This window comes from Oncorhynchus tshawytscha, linkage group LG34 (genome assembly GCF_018296145.1).
Source record: "Oncorhynchus tshawytscha isolate Ot180627B linkage group LG34, Otsh_v2.0, whole genome shotgun sequence".
Classification (NCBI taxonomy): Eukaryota; Metazoa; Chordata; class Actinopteri; order Salmoniformes; family Salmonidae; genus Oncorhynchus; species Oncorhynchus tshawytscha.
In genome coordinates, this window is record NC_056462.1 from 9,253,587 (window position 1) to 9,274,454 (window position 20,868).

The 20,868-nt window shown below is 42.8% G+C and overlaps 1 protein-coding gene across 2 annotated transcripts; it reads right to left on the reverse strand.

Moving 5' to 3' along the window:
- Positions 1–2,842: 2,842 nt before the first annotated feature.
- LOC121841783 lies at positions 2,843–19,402 on the reverse strand. Of its 2 annotated transcripts, none has more exons than XM_042311903.1 (6): positions 18,798–19,402; positions 18,387–18,514; positions 18,022–18,195; positions 4,831–4,992; positions 4,424–4,535; positions 2,843–4,218 (listed from the first exon to the last, which is right to left on the reverse strand). In XM_042311903.1, the coding sequence occupies exons 1-6, from the start codon at positions 19,054–19,056 to the stop codon at positions 3,245–3,247; spliced, it is 1,809 nt and encodes a 602-aa protein (XP_042167837.1). In that variant the 5' UTR covers positions 19,057–19,402; the 3' UTR covers positions 2,843–3,244. The 2 variants fall into 2 exon arrangements, with proteins under 2 accessions (XP_042167837.1, XP_042167838.1); XM_042311904.1 differs by having other exon boundaries at positions 18,727–18,856.
- Between the last annotated feature and the right edge of the window lie 1,466 nt (positions 19,403–20,868).

The following is a 20,868-nucleotide window of genomic DNA, read 5'->3' on the forward strand; positions in this document are numbered from 1 at the left end:
AAGGTATAACATACTATGATTGAAGGATCTGAAATCCACTCCTCGCTGGCAGTCCCGCCTTCCATAGGTGATAAGCGTAAGGCTCGGACTCATTCCTTCAATTTAATACCGCTCTTCACAGAGCCCAGTAACGGGTGGTGCGAGGCCAAACGGGTGTCGTACCTCGTTTCCCTCCTTCAGGGAACAGTAGTTATAGTCATTGCGTTACCTTCCCTTTCAGTCAGTCAACTTTCAGTCCCCTGTCTCCGCAGTAAGCATGCTGTGGGCTAAACACGGAGCAGTGACATCCAAGCGATAAAACCTCACAAAAGTGTGTGGTGATGCCCAACTCGCCACAGCACAAATGTCTCCTACAGTCAACCCTTTAAACAACGCCCAACACGCTGCCAGACCCCTGGTGGAGTTGGCGCGTACCACACTACAGTAGGTAACCCTTGCTGCTATATGTCAGGGAGATAGCCTCCACAACCCAGTGGGAGAGGCTCTGCTTAGACAGCGGGCTAGGTACCTCTTGTGGTGAACGCCCATCCTGCCCCTGTCTGTATTGGTGGGGTAACCATGAGGTAACTGAGGAAGTCTAGACCCAGGTCCAGACCCAGACCTTCTATGAACCCAGTCAGCAGGCATTAAACAAGATCCTGAAGGAGATGACAGACTTGGTTGGGATAGGCTCTCTGTGGAGGCTGAAGCCCAGGGTGACCTGATTTTTTAATCATGGGCACTGGTGTTTGTATCATAGGAACAGGAGGGTCTATCAGCCTCAGGCCCTGCTTCATCCCTGCACTGAGACTGTGAAGAGAAGGGTCTGGGCTGCAGACTGGATCCCTGACTGGAGCCTCTGTCTCTCTGATGACCACCAAGACTGTTGTTCAGTCCACCTGTCCACTGGTTGTGTTCTGTGTGGTTGTGGAGTCTCTGTCCCTCGTGGTTGGGTCCTAGTTGCGACTCGGGAAGGAAGAGCGACGGCTCCTGATCCAGAGTTCTGATCCGGGGCCAGGGTTTGTGACCAGCCACTTCAGAGGGCCACTTTCTCCTGCAAGCAACACTGGATATCAGAAGGTCCTCATGAACTGCAGACTATAAACACTAATTCAACATAAAAGCATAAAGGTTTATAAAAGAAACTCTTTGCAGTACACACAGAAACATGACAAAATATTAACCACAGTCAAGCCCATCTCTAACAGTAAACAATATGGAGCCATTGGAGGTCATTATACAAACGTTCCATATGTGTTGATTGAAGAATTAGGTATATTTTGATTTGACTGAGATAAAGGAAACCCAGTCCCTGCAATGATTTTTTTTTAAATCATGTCTGTCAGCACAGTCAATTTTGTATTTAATTTTAACAAAATGGTCATACACTCAACTTTGAAGTACAGTACTTTTATTGCGATACATGTGAAAGTAGAATAACTTCTCACTATGGTAACCATTTTCTGTAAATCTGGTACCCTCACTTTGATAACATTTATTTTAGAATACTTTTGAAAAGGTTCAACATTACAGTACACACATATTCACTACTTCATGTCAAGTAAACATGAATTAAGGCACTATCATTATCTGACTATAAAACACCAGTATCAACCTAAAGGGACAAAGTTTGTCACTCTTCATCAGTGAAGCATTTTTACAGTGTGTTTGTCTACAAGGCTGAAGAAAGAGGTAGCTCCTTAAATTCATTCTTGATCTCAATTTTCAAACGGTTGGCTGTAGGCTACATGTAATTTATTGTGTGGGGGGGGGGGGAGAAAACGTGAGATTCAAACCCTTGCCACATTCTGCGACAGTTATATGGAGCTAGGCACTCTATACAAAGAGCAATTTGACCAGTCAGTGAAATACACTTGATGTAGTTGCTTTAATTATCAGTATGTGCTGTTGTACTTCTCTGAGGAAGCTTCCGTGAACAAGTCCAAGGGTTTTAATTGGCTGATACATAATTTGTTACAGGAAATAATCACAGCTACCTGGTGAGGTTATCATAGGGCTATATGTGCAAGGTTATGTAATGGGAACAGCTAACATGTAGCTTTTGATCACGCGCGACTACATCAATGATTTTAATTGGCTGATGCTTAAAACTTAACCTTGAACTTCTACTTTTTCCTAATGTTCAAAAGTATGGCCCCGAAGTGTTTACCCATCCCCACTATGTTTGAGTCCTATACTGTAGTTACAAAAATTACTTAATTGTTAAACCCATCATGGTGGACATGTGTTGTGGGTAAATATGAGTCAGCTATAGGTCAAAAGTCAGACAAACCTGGCAAATATTTTGATGTGTACAGGAGGTGTTTGTTAGCATGTGTAGGTATATTAAGGCTTGGATTCAATACGATCCATCATTAACCGGCTATAGTAGACACCTGCATAGCTGTTTTGGTGGCGGAATTGTCAAATCGGTGACCAGCAGCTCGTGATCATTGTCATGAAGCTACACCCGTCCCACTCGCGTTAGAAGTTCAGAATGAGAAAGTGTATGCTGTACAGAAATAGTGACGCTCAAATTGAAAATCATTCAAACAAAATGAGGCCTAATCGGGGTATAGAGTACATCTCAAATTCCATTGTTCAAAATTGTAAAGAAGGCTGCATGGGATTTCTCTGAAAGCGACTTCGTGCAGCCAATGGCAATGTCCACTTTAGGTATAATGCCTGGAGCCGCTTGTGGATTTGACAGTGCTACCTCCAGTTCCACCTCCGACACCTCAAAACGTCAGCTATGTAGATGTTGCCTAAAGTGGATTTGATTGAATCGGGCCCTTTGAAGGTTGTATTGGTGTGTGCAGAATAGGGTGAGATCAGATGTGATGAATACTGAAGACTCACAATGAAAAGTCCCATTTTGTGTTTATTAAACAAGGTGTCAAATACACCATATGAAAATCACACATACACATGTCAACAACAAAAATCGGCATGAACTTGATAAACTGCATTAATTTTCTCATTAAAAATGTGTCGTTCTATGGATGTAATGGAATAGGAATTTGTGAACCTCATAACCTACTCAGTACAAACACAATATGTAACAGACTTTTGGGCTTATATATGCTCTATATATATCACACAATGTCAGGATGCAATATTCTACCCAGGAATGTTCAACACTGAAATCTGTTAACCTCATTATTCAAAATGCACCTGTGGATCTTTTTGGCTGACAACAATGAACATTGTCTTAAATGCAGAGCTTGATCTAAATGTAAAAAAATTAAGTGGAATTATGTCTATTCTATAGAGTGGAATGGTTTTTCTGCTGGTGTATCCTGAGATAGCTCCTCTCTGAGAACCTCTTCCCGCAGTGCGTACAGGCGAACAGCCGTTCTCCCGTGTGGACCTTCAGGTGCCTCTTCAGGCTGCCAGCTTGGGTGAAGCGCATGTGACACTCGGGGCAGCTGTAGGGTTTCTCCCCTGTGTGGACCCTCTGGTGCCTCTTCAGGTTGGACAACTGGGAGAAACTCACCCGGCAAAGATGGCAGCCGAAAGGTTTCTCCCCTGTGTGCATCCTCTGGTGGATCTCCAACTGTTTGGGGAAACTGAAGGCTTTCCCACAGAAAGAACACGGGAAGTGCTTCTCTTTTCCACCGGATTTGCTGATAGCGTCACAACTACTGTCATTTGTCAAAGGGCTTGTGTAGCCATTTAGTGCACTGGCATTGTCTGAGGTCTGGTTTAACATTAGGAGAGTGTGAGGAGGATGAAGGCCAGGGAGTGTCTGTGTTGTTGCAGGGTCCATGTTCCAGTTGATAGATCCTATAGAAGGCAGGCTGTAGGCAGCACCTGTTAGGGGGTTAACCTGAGGCGCCATCAGTCTCTCTGAATCACAACTATATGAGCAAGATGGAGCATCGCTAGCAGAGTCTGTGTCTGTTCTCTCCTGCCGCATACTGACACCTCCCCGTCCCCGCGGACCAAATCTATGCTTCGTCCTGGTCGCAGCCAATCTGTTGTCATGGAGACTAAATCTGGATGTTATTTTGTGTTCCAGTTTGGTTGTTGTTTTGTGTTCGACTGTCTGTTTCTGGTTGACAGTGTTGTTCCCCAGCCCAGAGTTGAGGACACGGTCCCATCCACTGACCTCCACTATGTCACCTCTGGTCCTGACCTGCTCAGTAAGGTTGTCCCCTGGGCCTTTGGCTGCACCGGTCTGGATCTGGGAATCCAAGATGTCCACCCAGTCTCCTCTGTTAGCCTCCAGCCAATCACCTGCAGGAAAAAGTTAGAAAATATACTTTATAAACACGACAAAAAAACTCCACATGTGTTTGGTTTTGTCAAGTTTATATATTGTGTTTTTGTATTTAACATAAATTGTAATGATTCCCTTTATTGAAGAAAAAAAATAGCCAGAAGCGTCACTATTCCCATTGAATAACTATTACTGTATGTAGGTTATGTATTTCTCCCTTACCTTGCTCCCCCATCTTTAGTCCATTCAGCAGATCAATGCTCTCTGGTCCATCTTCTATTGTCTCCTCTTTGACCAGCAGCAGATCAGGGTTCCCAACCTCCATGTCTACTGACTGTAAGAGATACAGTGTGAGAGGATGTTGGATCCAGAAATCTGATATGAGCATCCTGCTATGGAGCTATGAAGGATTGCTATGAGTACAATGCAAACATGTTAGTTATTTTGATTACGTGACATTCTTTAATAGTTTGATAATTCAAAGGCATGGTCCATATATCTTTCCATATAAATCTTGTTCATTATGATCTAAAAGGCAAAACTGATGCTAGACCAGTACTCCTGCTCTGAGGTTGTGTGGATTCAGGCCCTGACCGAATACCATTCAGACAGTAGTTCAGTGGGCTCACCTCAGTGAGACTGTGTGTGGTCCTGTGCTGCTCAGCTGGTTCCTCTGTGGGTTCAGGAGGTGTAGTCTGGTTGTCCTCCACAACCATGTTCCCCTCAGGGTTCCCCAGACCCTCCTCACACCCCTCCTCCTTCACCAGCAGCACCTCTGGAACCTCCTCCTCCTGGAAGGGACAGGTGATACAGATTACACAGACACACTCCCTCAGGTACACACACAGATAATAAACACACTTTCAGGAGGGTTTACCCATCCCCACTACGTAAACAATTTTCACGTGTACAGTAGGTGTTAGTATGTGTAGGTATATTTAGTAAGTGTATATTTGCTTATAAAGCGCTGTTGTGTGTACACAGAATAGGGTGAGATCAGATGTACGTATACTAAAGAGAGCCTCAATCAAGTCTAACACAAAATTAGATTTTATTCTATTGAACATACACGTTTAAAAAAAAAAAATCTGCATGAACTTGAACTGCACACATTTCCTCATTCAAAAAAGTGCCTGAAAAAAAAAAGTACTTCAATGGAAGTAATGAAATAGGCATTTGTTATCATATAGCCTACTCAGTACAAACACTATGTAACAGCCGTTTTAGGCTTATACAATGCCAATGAAAGTATTCATACCCCTTGACTTATTTCACATTGTTGCGTTACAGCCTGAATTCAATGGATTTCTCTCTCATCCATCTACACACACTATCCCATAATGATCAAGTGAAAAGATAAGACATTTTTGCAAATTTATTGAAAAGGACATTTTTAAAAAGTATTCACACCCGTGAGTCAATACTTTGTAGAAGCACCTTTGGCAGCAATTACAACGGAGTATTTCTGGGTAAGTCAAATAACTTTCCACACCTGGATTGTGCAATATTTGCCCATTTATACTTTTCTAACCTTTTCAAGCTGTCAAATTGGTTGTTGATCATTGCTAGAAAACCATTTTCAGTTCTTGCCATAGATTAAGTATATACAGTGGGGCAAAAAAAGTATTTAGTCAGCCACCAATTGTGCAAGTCCTCCCACTTAAAAAGATGAGGCCTGTAATTTTCATCATAGGTACACTTCAACTATGACAGACAAAATGAAGAAAAAATATCCAGAAAATCACATTGTAGGATTTTTAATGAATTTATTTGCAAATTATGGTGGAAAATAAGTATTTGGTCACCTACAAACAAGCAAGATTTCTGTCTCTCACAGACCTGTAACTTCTTCTTTAAGAGGCTCCTCTGTCCTCTACTCGTTACCTGTATTAATGGCACCTGTTTGAACTTGTTATCAGTATAAAAGACACCTGTCCACAACCTCAAACAGTCACACTCCAAACTCCACTATGGCCAAGACCAAAGCGCTGTCAAAGGACACCAGAAATAAAATTGTAGACTTGCACCAGGCTGGGAAGACTGAATCTGCAATAGGTAAGCAGCTTGGTTTGAAGAAATCAACTGTGGGAGAAATTATTAGGAAATGGAAGACATACAAGACCACTGATAATCTCCCTCGATCTGGGGATCCACGCAAGATCTCACCCCATGGGGTCAAAATGATCACAAGAACGGTGAGCAAAAATCCCAGAACCACACGGGGGGACCTAGTGAATGACCTGCAGAGAGCTGGGACCAAAGTAACAAAGCCTACCATCAGTAACACTCTACGCCGCCAGGGACTCAAATCCTGCAGTGCCAGATGGGTCCCCCTACTTAAGCCAGTACATGTCCAGGCCCGTCTGAAGTTTGCTAGAGAGCATTTGGATGATCTAGAAGATTGGGAGAATGTCATATGGTCAGATGAAACCAAAATATAACTTTTTGGTAAAAACTCAACTCGTCGTGTTTGGAGGACAAAGGCTGAGTTGCATCCTAAGAACACCATACATACTGTGAAGCATGGGGGTGGAAACATCATGCTTTGGAGCTGTTTTTCCTGCAAAGGGACCAGGACGACTGATCTGTGTAAAGGAAAGAATGAATGGGGCCATGTATTGTGAGATTGAGTGAAAACATGAATGAAACGTGGCTGGGCCTTTCAGCATGACAATGATCCCAAACACACCGCCCGGGCAACGAAGGAGTGGCTTCGTAAGAAGCATTTCAAGGTCCTGGAGTGGCCTAGCCAGTCTCCAGATCTCAACCCCATAGAAAATCTTTGGAGGGAGTTGAAAGTCCGTGTTGCCCAGCAACAGCCCCAAAACGTCACTGCTCTAGAGGAGGAATGGGCCAAAATACCAGCAACAGTGTGTGAAAACCTTGAAGACGTACAGAAAACGTTAGACCTCTGTCATTACCAACAAAGGGTATATAACAAAGTATTGCGATAAACTTTTGTTATTGACCAAATACTTATTTTCCACCATAATTTGCAGATAAATTCATAAAAAATCCTACAATGTGATTTTCAGGATTTTTTTTCTCTCATTTTGTCTGTCATATTTGAAGTGTACCTATGATGAAAATTACAAGCCTCTCATCTTTTTAAGTGGGAGAACTTGCACAACTGGTGGCTGACTAAATACTTTTTTACCCCACTGTGTGTGTGTGTGTGTGTGTGTGTGTGTGTGTGTGTGTGTGTGTGTGTGTGTGTGTGTGTGTGTGTGTGTGTGTGTGTGTATATATATCATTTATGAATAATCAATTCAGTTGGGTTTATGAACACTGAGAACATAATTCTCGTGACAACATAGCAGTTTTTAGTGGTGGGAAAAGTGCCTGTGAACAGGGAGTTATTAACAATAGCTAGCACTTTTCAGATATGCAATTAAAACTGTTTTAAGGTGGTGGGGATAGGATCGAGCAGGCAAGTGGGGCATGTCTGTCAACCAGTGAAAATAAATCCATAGTGCCTTTGCGTGGTAGGCTAGGGCACATACTTTGTATATATAGTGTAAGTGAACACCCCTTCAAATTAATGGATTTGGCTATTTCAGCTATACCCATTTCTGACAGGTGTGTACAATTGAGCTTACATCCATGCAATCTCCAGACAGTCGCTGTAGAATGGCCTTACTGAAGAGATCAGTGACTTTCAACATGGCACCGTCATAAGATGCCACCTTTTCAACAAGTCAGCTTGTCAAATCTCTGCCCTATTAGAGCTTCCCCGGTCAACTATAAGTGCTGTTACTGAAGTGGAAACGTCTAGGAGCAACAACGGCTCAGCCGCAAAGTGATAGGCCACACAAGCTGACAGAACGGGACTGCCGAGTGCTGAAGCGCGTAAGGATTGTCTGTCCTCTGTTAAAACACTCATTACCGAGTTCCAAACGGCTTCTGGAAGCAACATCAGCACAAGAACAGTTTGTCGAGAGCTTCATGAAATGGGTTTCCATGGCCGAACAGCTGCACACAAGCCTAAGATCACCATGAGCAATGCTACAGTGCCTTGCGAAAGTATTCGGCCCCCTTGAACTTTGCGACCTTTTGCCACATTTCAGGCTTCAAACATAAAGATATAAAACTGTATTTTTTTGTGAAGAATCAACAACAAGTGGGACACAATCATGAAGTGGAACGACATTTATTGGATATTTCAAACTTTTTTAACAAATCAAAAACTGAAAAATTGGGCGTGCAAAATTATTCAGCCCCCTTAAGTTAATACTTTGTAGCGCCACCTTTTGCTGCGATTACAGCTGTAAGTCGCTTGGGGTATGTCTATCAGTTTTGCACATCGAGAGACTGAAATTTTTTCCCATTCCTCCTTGCAAAACAGCTCGAGCTCAGTGAGGTTGGATGGAGAGCATTTGTGAACAGCAGTTTTCAGTTCTTTCCACAGATTCTCGATTGGATTCAGGTCTGGACTTTGACTTGGCCATTCTAACACCTGGATATGTTTATTTTTGAACCATTCCATTGTAGATTTTGCTTTATGTTTTGGATCATTGTCTTGTTGGAAGACAAATCTCCGTTCCAGTCTCAGGTCTTTTGCAGACTCCATCAGGTTTTCTTCCAGAATGGTCTGTATTTGGCTCCATCCATCTTCCCATCAATTTTAACCATCTTCCCTGTCCCTGCTGAAGAAAAGCAGGCCCAAACCATGATGCTGCCACCACCATGTTTGACAGTGGGGATGGTGTGTTCAGGGTGATGAGCTGTGTTGCTTTTACGCCAAACATAACGCTTTGCATTGTTGCCAAAAAGTTCAATTTTGGTTTCATCTGACCAGAGCACCTTCTTCCACATGTTTGGTGTGTCTCCCAGGTGGCTTGTGGCAAACTTTAAACAACACTTTTTATGGATATCTTTAAGAAATGGCTTTCTTCTTGCCACTCTTCCATAAAGGCTTTGTGCAATATACGACTGATTGTTGTCCTATGGACAGAGTCTCCCACCTCAGCTGTAGATCTCTGCAGTTCATCCAGAGTGATCATGGGCCTCTTGGCTGAATCTCTGATCAGTCTTCTCCTTGTATGAGCTGAAACTTTAGAGGGACGGCCAGGTCTTGGTAGATTTGCAGTGGTCTGATACTCCTTCCATTTCAATATTATCGCTTGCACAGTGCTCCTTAGGATGTTTAAAGCTTGGGAAATCTTTTTGTATCCAAATCCGGCTTTAAACTTCTTCACAACAGTATCTCAGACCTACCTGGTGTGTTCCTTGTTCTTCATGATGCTCTCTGCGCTTTTAACGGACCTCTGAGACTATCACAGTGCAGGTGCATTTATACGGAGACTTGATTACACACAGGTGGATTGTATTTATCATCATTAGTCATTTAGGTCAACATTGGATCATTCAGAGATCCTCACTGAACTTCTGGAGAGAGTTTGCTGCACTGAAAGTAAAGGGGCTGAATAATTTTGCACGCCCAATTTTTCAGTTTTTGATTTGTTAAAAAAGTTTGAAATATCCAATAAATGTCGTTCCACTTCATGATTGTGTCCCACTTGTTGTTGATTCTTCACAAAAAAATACAGTTTTATATCTTTATGTTTGAAGCCTGAAATGTGGCAAAAGGTCGCAAAGTTCAAGGGGGCCGAATACTTTCGCAAGGCACTGTAAGTGTCGGCTGGAGAGGTGTAAAGCTTGCCACCTGCCCCAATGCAAAGTGACAACTGTAAAGTTTGGTGGATGAATAATGGTCTGGAGCCCCTTAAATTACAGTGAAGGGAAATGTTAACGCTACAGCATACAATGTAATTCTAGAAAATTCTGTGCTTCCAAATTTGCGGCAACTGTTTGGGGAAGGACTTTTCCTGTTTCAGCATGACAATGGCCCTGTGCAAAGTGAAGTCCATACAGAAATTGTTTGTCGACATCAATGTGAAAGAACTTGACTGGCCAGCACAGAGCCCTGACCTCAAACCCATGAAATGGTACTCAGTAATGTCTTGTATTTTCCCCAAACATGACTTTCTATTAAGGACAAAAAGTGAATTGCTTTGTAATATTACTTTAGCATCTTGTTGCAAACAGGATGCATGTTGTGGAATATTTTTGATTCTGTATAAAATTCCTTTTCACTCTGTCATTTAGGTTAGTATTGTGGAGTAACTACAATGTTGATCCAGCCCCAGTTTTCTCCCACCACAACCATTAAACGAGGTAACTGTTTTAAAGTCACCATTGGCCTCAGTGAAATCCCAGAGCAGTATATATATATCCAATGTATTTTTATTTATTTTTACCAATTGCTGCCCTTCTTTGTGAGGCATTGTAAAACCTCCCTGGTCTTTGTGGTTGAATCAGTGTTTGATAAAAATATATATTTTCCACCATAATTTGCAAATAAATTCATTAAAAATCCTACAATGTGATTTTCTGGATTTTTTTTCTCATTTTGTCTGTCATAGTTGAAGTGTACCTATGATGAAAATTACAGGCCTCTCTCATCTTTAAGTGGGAACACTTGCACAATTGGTGGCTGACTAAATACTTTTGCCCCACTGTACACCTTAGCCAAATACATTAACTCAGTTTCACAATTTTAATCCTAGTAAAAATTCCACGTCTTAGGTCAGTTAGGATCACCACTTTATTTTAAGAACATAAAATGTCAGAATAATAGTAGAGTGATTGATTTCAGCTTTTATTTATTTTGTCATATTCCCAGTGGGTCAGAAGTTTACATACTCAATTAGTATTTGGTGTAACTGTGGATGTATTTCAAGGCCTAGCTTCAAACTCAGTGCCTCTTTGCTTGACATCATGGGAAAATCAAAAGAAATCAGACAAGACCTCAGAAAAAAATTGAAGATCTCCACAAGTCTGGTTCATCCTTGGGAGCAATTTTCAAACGCCTGAAGGTACCATGTTCATATGTACAAACAATAGTACGCAGGTATAAACACCACGGGACCACGCAGCGGACATACCGCTCAGGAAGGAGACGCGTTCGGTCTCCTAGAGATGAACGTACTTCTCAATCCCAGAACAGCAAATGACCTTGTGAAGATGCTGGAGGAAACAGGTACAAAAGTATCTATATCCACAATAACACAAGTCCTATAATCGACATAACCTGAAAGGCCGCTCAGCAAGGAAGAAGCCACTGCTAAAAAAAAACACCATTAAAAAAAACAGACTACGGTTTGCAACTGTACATAGTGACAAAGATTGTACTTTTTGGAGAAATGTCCTCCGGTCTGATGAAACAAAAATAGAACTGTTTGGCCATAATGACCATCGTTATGTTTGGAGGAAGAAGGGGGAGGCTTGCAAGCCAAAGAACATCATCCCAAATGTGAAGCCCGGGGGTGGCAACATGTTGTGGAGGTGCTTTGTTGCAGGAGGGAGTGGTGCACTTCACAAAATAGATGGCATCATAAGGCAGGAAGTTAAAGCTGGATCACAAATGGGTCTTCCAAATGGACATGTTGGTGTGGGGGCTGTGCTTTGGCAAAGTGGGTGGGGTTATATCCTTCCTGTTTGGCCCTGTCCGGGGGTATCATCGGATGGGGCCAGTGTCTCCTGACCCCTCCTGTCTCAGCCTCCAGTATTTATGCTGCAATAGTTTGTGTCGGGGGGCTAGGGTCAGTTTGTTATATCTGGAGTACTTCTCCTCTCCTATCCGGTGTCCTGTGTGAATTTAAGTGGGCTCTCTCTAATTCTCTTTCTCTCGGAGGACCTGAGCCCTAGGACCATGCCTCAGGACTACCTGACATGATGACTCCTTGCTGCCCCAGTCCACCTGGCCGTGCTGCTGCTCCAGTTTAAACTGTTCTGCCTGTGATTATTATTATTTGACCATGCTGGTCATTTATGAACATTTGAACATATTGGCCATGTTCTGTTATAATCTCCACCAGGCACAGCCAGAAGAGGACTGGCCACCCCACACAGCCTGGTTCCTCTCTAGGTTTCTTCCTAGGTTTTGGCCTTTCTAGGGAGTTTTTACTAGCCACCGTGCTTCTACACCTGCATTGCTTGCTGTTTTGGGTTTTAGGCTAGGTTTCTGTACAGCACTTTGAGATATCAGCTGATGTAGGAAGGGCTGTATAAATAAATTTGATTTGACAATGACCACAAGCATACTTCCAAAGTTGTGGCAAAATGGCTTAAGGACAACAAAGTCAAGGTATTGGAGTTGCCATCACAAAGCCCTGACCTCAAGCCCTGAAAATTTGTGTGGGCAGAACTGAAAAAGCATGTGTGAGCAAAGATGCCTACAAACCTGACTCAGTTACACCAGCTCTGTCAGGAGAAATGGAACAAAATTCACCCAATTTATTGTGGGAAGCTTGTGGAAGACTACCCAAAATGTTTGACCCAAGTTAAACAATTTAAAAAGGCAATGCTACCAAATACTAATTGAGTGTACGTAAACTTCTGACCCACTGGGAATGTGATGAAAGAAATAAGAGCTTAAAAGAAATCATTCTCTACTAGTATTCTGACATTCACATTCTTAAAATAACATGGTGATCCTAACTAACCTAAGACAGGGATGTTTTACTAGGATTAAATGTCAGGAATTGTGGAAAAACTGAGTTTAAATGTATTTGGCTAAGGTGTATGTAAACCTGCGACTTCAACTGTATATCACAGTGTCTGGATGCAATACTTTTACGGGAATCTTCAACACTGAAATCTTTTACTATCGTAATTGCAAATCAAATGTTATTTGTCTCATGCGCCGAATACAACATGTGTAGACCTTACAGTGAAATGATTACTTAACCAACAATGACGTTTTAAGAAAATCCCTAAAAAATAAGAGATAAGAATAACAAATAAAGAGCAGCAGTAAATAACAATAGCAGGGCTATATACAGGGGGTACCAGTACAGAGTTAATGTGCGGGGGGCACCAGTGAGGGAATTATGTACATGTAGGTAGAGTTAGTGACCATTCATAGATAATAACAGAGTAGCAGCAGCATAGAAGAGGGTGGGGGCAATGCAAATAGTCTGGGTGGCCATTTCATTAGCTGTTCAGGAGTCTTTATGGCTTGGGGGTAGAAGCCATTTAGAAGCCTCTTGGACCTAGACTTGGCGCTCCGGTACCGCTTGCCGTGCGGTAGCAGACTTGGGTGGCTGGAGTATTTTTGGGGCTTTCCTCTGACACCGCCTGGTATAGAGGTCCTGGATGGCAGGTAGCTTGGCCTCTAATGTACTGGGCCGTACGCACTATCCTCTGTAGTGCCTTGCGGTCGGAGGCTGAGCAGTTGCCATACCAGGCAGTGATGCAACCCGACAGGATGCTCTCGATGGTGCAGCTGTAGAAGCATTCTCCTGAGGGGGAATAGGTTTTGTTGTGCCCGCTTCACAACTGTCATGGTATGCTTGGACCATGTTAGTTTGTTGGTGATGTGAACACCAAGGAACTTGAAGCTCTCAACCTGCTTCACTATAGCCCCGTCGATGAGAATGGGGGCATGCTCGGTCCTTTTGCTATAGTTCACAATCATCTCCTTTGTGTCTTGATCACATTGAGGGAGAGGTTGTTGTCCTTGCGCCACACGGTCAGGTCTCGGACCTCCTCCCTACAGGCTTTCTCATCCTTGTCAGTGATCAGGCCTACCACTGTTGTGTCATCAGCAACCTTGGTGTTGGAGTCGTGCCTGGCCGTGCAGTCACGAGTGAACAGGGAGTACAGGAGGGGACTGAGCACACACCCTTGAGGGGCCCCCGTGTTGAGGATCAGCGTGGCAGATTTGTTACCTACCTTTACCACCTGGGGGTGACCCGTCAGGAAGTCCAGGATCCAGTTGCAGAGGGAGGTGTTTAGTTCCAGGGTCTTTAGATTAGTGATGAGCTTTGAGGGCACTATGGTGTTGAACACTGAGCTGTAGTCAATGAATAGCATTCTCACGTAGGTGTTCCTTTTTTTCCAGGTGGGAGAGGGCAGTGTGGAGTGCAATAGAGATTACATCTGTGGATCTGTTGGTGCGGTATGCAAATTAGAGTGGGTCTAGGGTTTCTGGGATAATGGTGTTGATGTGAGCCATGACCAGCCTTTCAAAGCATTTCATGACTGCAGACGTGAGTGCTACAGGTCGGTAGTCATTTAGACAGGTTACCTTAGTGTTCTTGAGCACAGGGACTATGGTTGTCTGCTTAACCTGTTGAGTGTAGGGGGCAGTATTTTGATGTTTGGATGAAAAACGTACCCAAATGAAACTGCCCATTTCTCAGGCCCAGAATCTAGATTATGCATATGATTCTCAGATTAGGATAGAAAACTCTAAAGTTTCCAAAACTGTCAAAATATTGTCTGTGAGTATAACAGAACTGATATTACAGGCGAAAACCTGAGGAAAATCCAACCCGAAAATGCTGTTTTTCCTGAAAGCTCTGTTCCATTGCCTGCCATCGCTCCATTTAAAAAGGGGTATCAACCAGATTCCTTTTCCTATGGCTTCCACATGCTGTGAACAGTCTTTAGACATAGTTTCAGGCTTTTATTTTGAAAAATTAGTGAGAAAGATCACTGCGTCATTGTATGGCTGGGTGCCAGCAGCGTTTTGCATGCGCAACAGCTTGGAGCAGACATTTTCTCTCTCCTATTGAAGAAGCTACAGTCCCGGTTGAAATATTATCGATTATATATTTTTTTAAATACCTGAGGATTGATTATAAAAAACGTTTGACATGTTTCTACGAACTTTACGGATACTATTTGGAATTTGTCTGCTCCGTCGTGACCGCTCGAGCCTGTGGATTTCTGAACATAACACGCCAACCAAATGGAGGTATTTTGGATATAAAATCATCTTTATGGAACAAAAGGAACATTTATTGTGTAACTGGGAGTCTCGTGAGTGCAAACATCCGAAGATCAAAGGTAGGCGATTATTACTTTTCTGACTTTCGTGACCAATCTGCTTGGTTGCTAGCTGTTTGTAATGTTTTGTCTGCTGAGAGAGATGTCCTTACATAAACGCTTGTTATGCTTTCGCCGAAAAGCTTTTGAAATCTGACACGCCAGGTGGATTAACAACAAGCTAAACTGTGTTTTGCTATATTGCACTTGTGATTTCATAAATATTTTTTTGTAATTTAATTTGGCGCTCTGCAATTCAGCGGATGTTGACGAAAATGATCCCGCTAACAGGATGGGTGCGTCAAGAAGTTAAAATACGTTGGTATTACAGGGTCAGACAGGGAGAGGTTGAAAATGTCAGTGAAGACACTTGCCAATTGGTCAGCGCATGCTCGGAGTACACTTTTTTACAGACTGAGTCACAGGTGCATCTTGCATTAATTTTTGCTTGTAAGCAGGATCAGGAGGATAGAGTTAAGGTCAGATTTGCCAAATGGAGGGCGAGCTTTGTACGCGTGCTTCTCTGTGTGTGGAGTAAAGGTGGTCTAGAAAATATTTCCCTCTGGTTCCACATTTAACATGCTGATAGAAATTAGGTAAAATTGATTTAAGTTTCCCTGCATTAAAGTCCCCAGCCACTAGGAGCGCCGCCTCTGGAAGAGCGTTTTCCTGTTTGCTTATGGCGGAATACAGCTCATTGAGTGCTGTTTTAATGCCAACGTCGGTCTGTGGTGGTATGTAGACAGTAGAGGTCGACCGATTAATTAGGGCCGATTTCAAGTTTTCATAATAGGAAATCTGTATTTTTGGACACAGATTTTGCAGTCTTTTTTTTTACACCTTTATTTAAATAACAAGTCAGTTAAGAACAGATTCTTATTTTCAATGACGGTCTAGGAACGGTGGGTTAACTGCCTCGTTCAGGGGCAGAACGACAGATTTTGACCTTGTCAGCTCGAGGGATTCAATCTTGCAACCTTACAGTTAACTAGTCCAACGCTCTAACCACCGGATTACATTGCACTCCACGAGGAGACTGCCTGTTACGCGAATGCAATAAGCCAAGGTAAGTTGCTAGCCAGCATTAAACTTCTTATAAAAAACAATCATAATCACTAGTTAACTACACATTGTTGATGATATTACTAGTTTATCTAGCATGTCCTGTGTTGCATATAATCGATGCGGTGCGTATCGTTGCTCCAATGTGTACCTAACTATAAACATCAATGCCTTAAAAGCAATACACAGAAGTATATATTTTGAAACCTGCATATTTAGCTAAAAGAAATCCAGGTTAGCAGGCAATATTAACCAGGTGAAATTGTGTCACTTCTCTTGCGTTCATTGCACGTTGAGTCAGTGTATATGCAACAGTTTGGGCCGCCTAATTTGCCAGAATTTTACATAATTATGACATAACATTGAAGGTTGTGCAATGTAACAGGAATTTTTAGACTTATGGATGCCACCCGTTAGATAAAATACGGAACGGTTCAGTATTTCACTGAAAGAATAAACGTCTCGTTTTCGAGATGATAGTTTTCCGGATTTGGCCATATTAATGACCTAAGGCTCGTATTTCTGTGTGTTATCATGTTATAACTAAGTCTGATTTGATAGAGCAGTCTGACTGAGTGATGGTAGGCAGCAACAGGCTCATAAGCATTCATTCAAACAGCACTTTCGTGCGTTTGTCAGCAGCTGTTTATGACTTCAAGCCTATCAACTCCCGAGATTAGACTGGTGTAACTGATGTGAAATGGCTAGTTAGTTAGCGGGGTGCACGCTAACAGCGTTTCAAACATCACTCGCTCTGAGACTTGGAGTAGTTGTTTCCCTTGCTCTGCATGGGTAACGCTGCTTCGAGGGTGGCTGTTGACTTTGTGTTCCTGGTTCGAGCCCAGGTAGGAGCGAGGAGAGGAACGGAAGCTATACGGTTACACTGGCAATACTGAAGTGCCTATAAGAACATCCAATAGTCAAAGGTTAATGAAAAACAAATAGAGAGAGAGAGAGATAGTCCTAGAATAACTACAACCTAAAACTTCTTACCTGGGAATATTGAAGACTCATGTTAAAAGGAACCACCAGCTTTCATATCTTCTCATGTTCGGAGCAAGGAACTTAAACGTTAGCTTTCTTACATGGCACATATTGCACTTTTACTTTCTTCTCCAACACTTGGTTTTTGCATTATTTAAACCAAATTGAACATGTTTCATTATTTATTTATTTGAGGCTAAATTGATTTTATTGATGCATTATATTAAGTTAAAATAAGTGTTCATTCAGTATTGTTGTTATTGTCATTACAAATAAATAAAATAAAAATTGGCCGATTAATCGGTATCTGCTTTTTTTTGGGTCCGCCAATAATCTGTGTTGAAAAATTATAAATCGGTCGACCTCTAGTAAAGCGCTACAGATGAACTCTATCTACCTAGAGAGTATCTCATGATAAGCTTGGCCCTTTGAGTTCAATACCTTATTGAAAAGGACATTTGAATCAGAAGGCCCCATCGATGAGGAAATTGGGTCGCAATCCCTGAACGTGTGGAAAGGGGAGTGGGTCGTGACACTTGGATTTGTCTTTAAGCTTTCCCTGTAAACTAAGAAATGTCTGCTCTATGAGAGTCTGTCTCCTAGGTGACTATCTGCATTCCATGTGGGAGGAACGTCACACTCCGCTTTCACAGTCACTTCATCTACAACCAGACCCTGCCCTTTCCTATCTAGGCACCCTTCAGAGTATACACTACTACTGTACAGGTTCCAGTCCCCTCTAGACAGATCAGTTTGTGTCTAAACCAAATGGCATGTCGCCAGGGTCCATCTCTGTAGCGTAAGAACAAGACGGATAATGCCCCCCCCCCCTCTCTGGGTCTGATCTGTGGTCGGATCCTGCGTGTAAGAGCCTGTGTGTTACAGTTAAAGTCTCGGAGTGCGTCTGACTTGAGGACGGTGTTCGCCGTTCCACTGACCTCCCTGATGTTGCGTTGGGTCCTGGCCTGGGGCATGGTGACGGTGGGGCAGTCACCCATCGCTACAGGGGGCGTCACTCCAGCCTCGGCGCCAGTCTGGATGTCTCTGTTGTGTCTTGGTTTCTCTCCTTCAGTCCTCTCCTGCTTTACCCCATGACCTGCAGCCTCTGCAGACTGACACAAGAAGAGATTATTATCTGTACATGATTTGAATTGGATAACAATGTTGTAGGGAAGTCTCACAGCACCCCTATGGCAGATAAGGATGTACATGTAAGCAAATAAATAGCTGAGGGGAGCCTTTCTGAAATAAACAGGCCACATTTGATGTACTCCAATTTTGATGTAAATACTATGACACTAACCTCTATCACAATAACATGCTTGGTTGAGGTTCCACTCCCCTCAACAGCTATGGGTTGGTCATCTCTCCACGTGTTGTGTCCCGCTGGGTTCACAAAGCTCATGTGGCCTCCAGTGGTATGTCCTTCACCTAATAGGGTTATTGGGGGGGGTGATTAAATTAGGTATTGTCCGCGTAGTGTAGATTTTGACTAGGTGGGATGCAGCGAATGTCAGAAGTCACTTTCCGTATCAGGTTAGCAGACTTTACGCAGCAATATAGGATTCTTAACCTAACTATAATAACCTGCTACGTTACGTTAAGGTTAAGAAAAGTACAAGCTAAAATCCCAAAATTCTCACCGACTCAACTTTTGACATTAGCGGGATGACATCCCTTCTAGACATGACCCACAGCCTTCTGCAAAATGTACCTCTTGCCATTCCTCTGTATCGATCGAGGATCTTGACACTACTGGGACGAATGGCGAGGACGCGCTCTCGGGCCACCTTCAGTTCCAGTAGCTGTAGTTTCCTACGCAATACCCTGTTTTCTTTCTGGCTTTGATTTATTTCCAAACGAAACACTGCATAGTCGTCGTCTACGAGTTTACAGATCTCGGTCACGGCTGAATTCGCTAGCAGCTCCATGATGGAGGCTATTTGAGTGTGAAAACCCATACAGTTAGCCATTGTTAGCTAACGTTAACAGCTAGCTAGCGTTACCTAGATAACATCTATCAAGTAAGTCCCGTCTCCAACGCGATTTAAATTCTACCTGGAGTGATGTTGTGCAGTTTTGAGTTCCAGGGTGTTAATAAAAGTCTAAATTCCAACAAAAATGCTAACGTGGAAATGGTTCTTGATCATTGTTTACTTGCGTTTACACAGATGTTATTGGTTGAAGTCAGCTCAAATGGTGCGGCTAAATAAAAAGTCTATGCGCGCTGTTCTTTGAAATACGGTATTGCTTATTACGTTACACATCAAATCTATTCATTGGACTTTCAGTATTTGAGAAAAAAAAAGTATGTCCTCCGTGAACCGGAAACCGATAAGAGGTCTTCTTTGAGGTTTAACGGGGGTTGGCATTTTGCATTACCGCCACCTACTAGACTGGAGTACACCTCCCGTATACTTTGCTTGGAAAAAATAAAAACAAATACCCTACCATCTAACACTACACTCACAAAAAAATAACACAACCCTTGTCCACTATTTAAATCTATGTAGTCCTACCTCAGGCCAACAACCTGACACCAACACTTAACACACCCATTAACTCTGATGTCAGCTACTTCTTTGCAGCTGCCACCACAACCTCAATTTTCTGTGACTTACATTCCATCCCTGCAGTACAATTGATAATCATTGCTATAAATCCAATCTTACTGAAACATATATGTCACTTGTTGTCCTATCCCTCTACTGGTACATATATTCTACTCACACCACTCCTCTCAGGATCCCTCCTTGACCCATCTTCCTCTACTTTCTTCACTGCCTCAGCCAGCCCAGCCTCACATTCAATTCAGCCCAGCAGCATGACAACTTCTGCACTACTCTAACCCTGGAAACCTCAACCTGCCTCTCGCACTGGACATTTCTGATCTCAAGCCCCATAGGCACCCCTACAGGTAACACATACCACTACTTTCCTGACCAGCAGAAACACAAACAATTATCACAAAACCACTTCTAGTTTCCCCTCACCGATTACACAGCACCCAACTCTTTTCACCCACCTGAAACCACAAATGGATCAGCCAAAAGGGTCCACTTTTTCTAAACTTCACTCCTATGGTCACAGATTCATCAATATCCTGACCCTCAGTGCTAGCCTCGGGCTCAGAGAACTTCCCCACACCGACCACCTCCAATACTTCGCCCTCATTCACTTCCACTTCTCCTCCTGTCTTCAGCTCACTCTGCTTACACTTTCTACCATTCTTCTTTAACAAACCATCTCCCTTTTCTCCATAATTTTTAACCAACTCAAGCATCACCATCTTCCTCTCAGACCTCCTCTGCCTCTTCCCCCCCCTCCATATTCCAAGTATACATCTCCTTATGATAATATTGCACTTCTACTGACATACATATTGTTCTTACCTTGTCAAGGGACGCAATTTTAACCGGCTGTCACAATCTCATACAGTCAGCACGAACCCCTCGGGATGTATTTCTCAACAGTGTATCCCACTTATAAAGCATCTGTTTCGTCTTGATGTTCTTTATCAAAAGCTATCGTGCCGCTTTTCCTTTTCAAACAAGCGCGCTCTTCCAACCACCCTCCACCCGGTTGTGTCTTCCGACCTCCGATAAGTGGCCGAGGAGATATACATTTGTTAGCAGTCCAAAGGAAGTGTCCTCTCCTCCTTGATAGTCTTTTTGGAATCTACCATGCCACCTTTGAATCAGCATTTGTTTTGTTGCTGGAGAAAAGCATGCAGCTGTTTAAAAACAAATACAGTGCCTTGCAAAAGTATTCATCACCCTTGGCGT

Excerpts from the sequence above, each read along its gene's own strand:
- LOC121841783 (XM_042311903.1), bottom strand. The coding sequence starts at position 19,056 with ATGGCTAACTGTATGGGTTTTCACACTCAAATAGCCTCCATCATGGAG. Across the intron at positions 18,515-18,797 it reads ATACAGAGGAATGGCAAGAG|GTGAAGGACATACCACTGGA; the intron begins GTACATTTTGCA and ends TAACCCTATTAG. Across the intron at positions 18,196-18,386 it reads AGCATGTTATTGTGATAGAG|TCTGCAGAGGCTGCAGGTCA; the intron begins GTTAGTGTCATA and ends TTCTTGTGTCAG.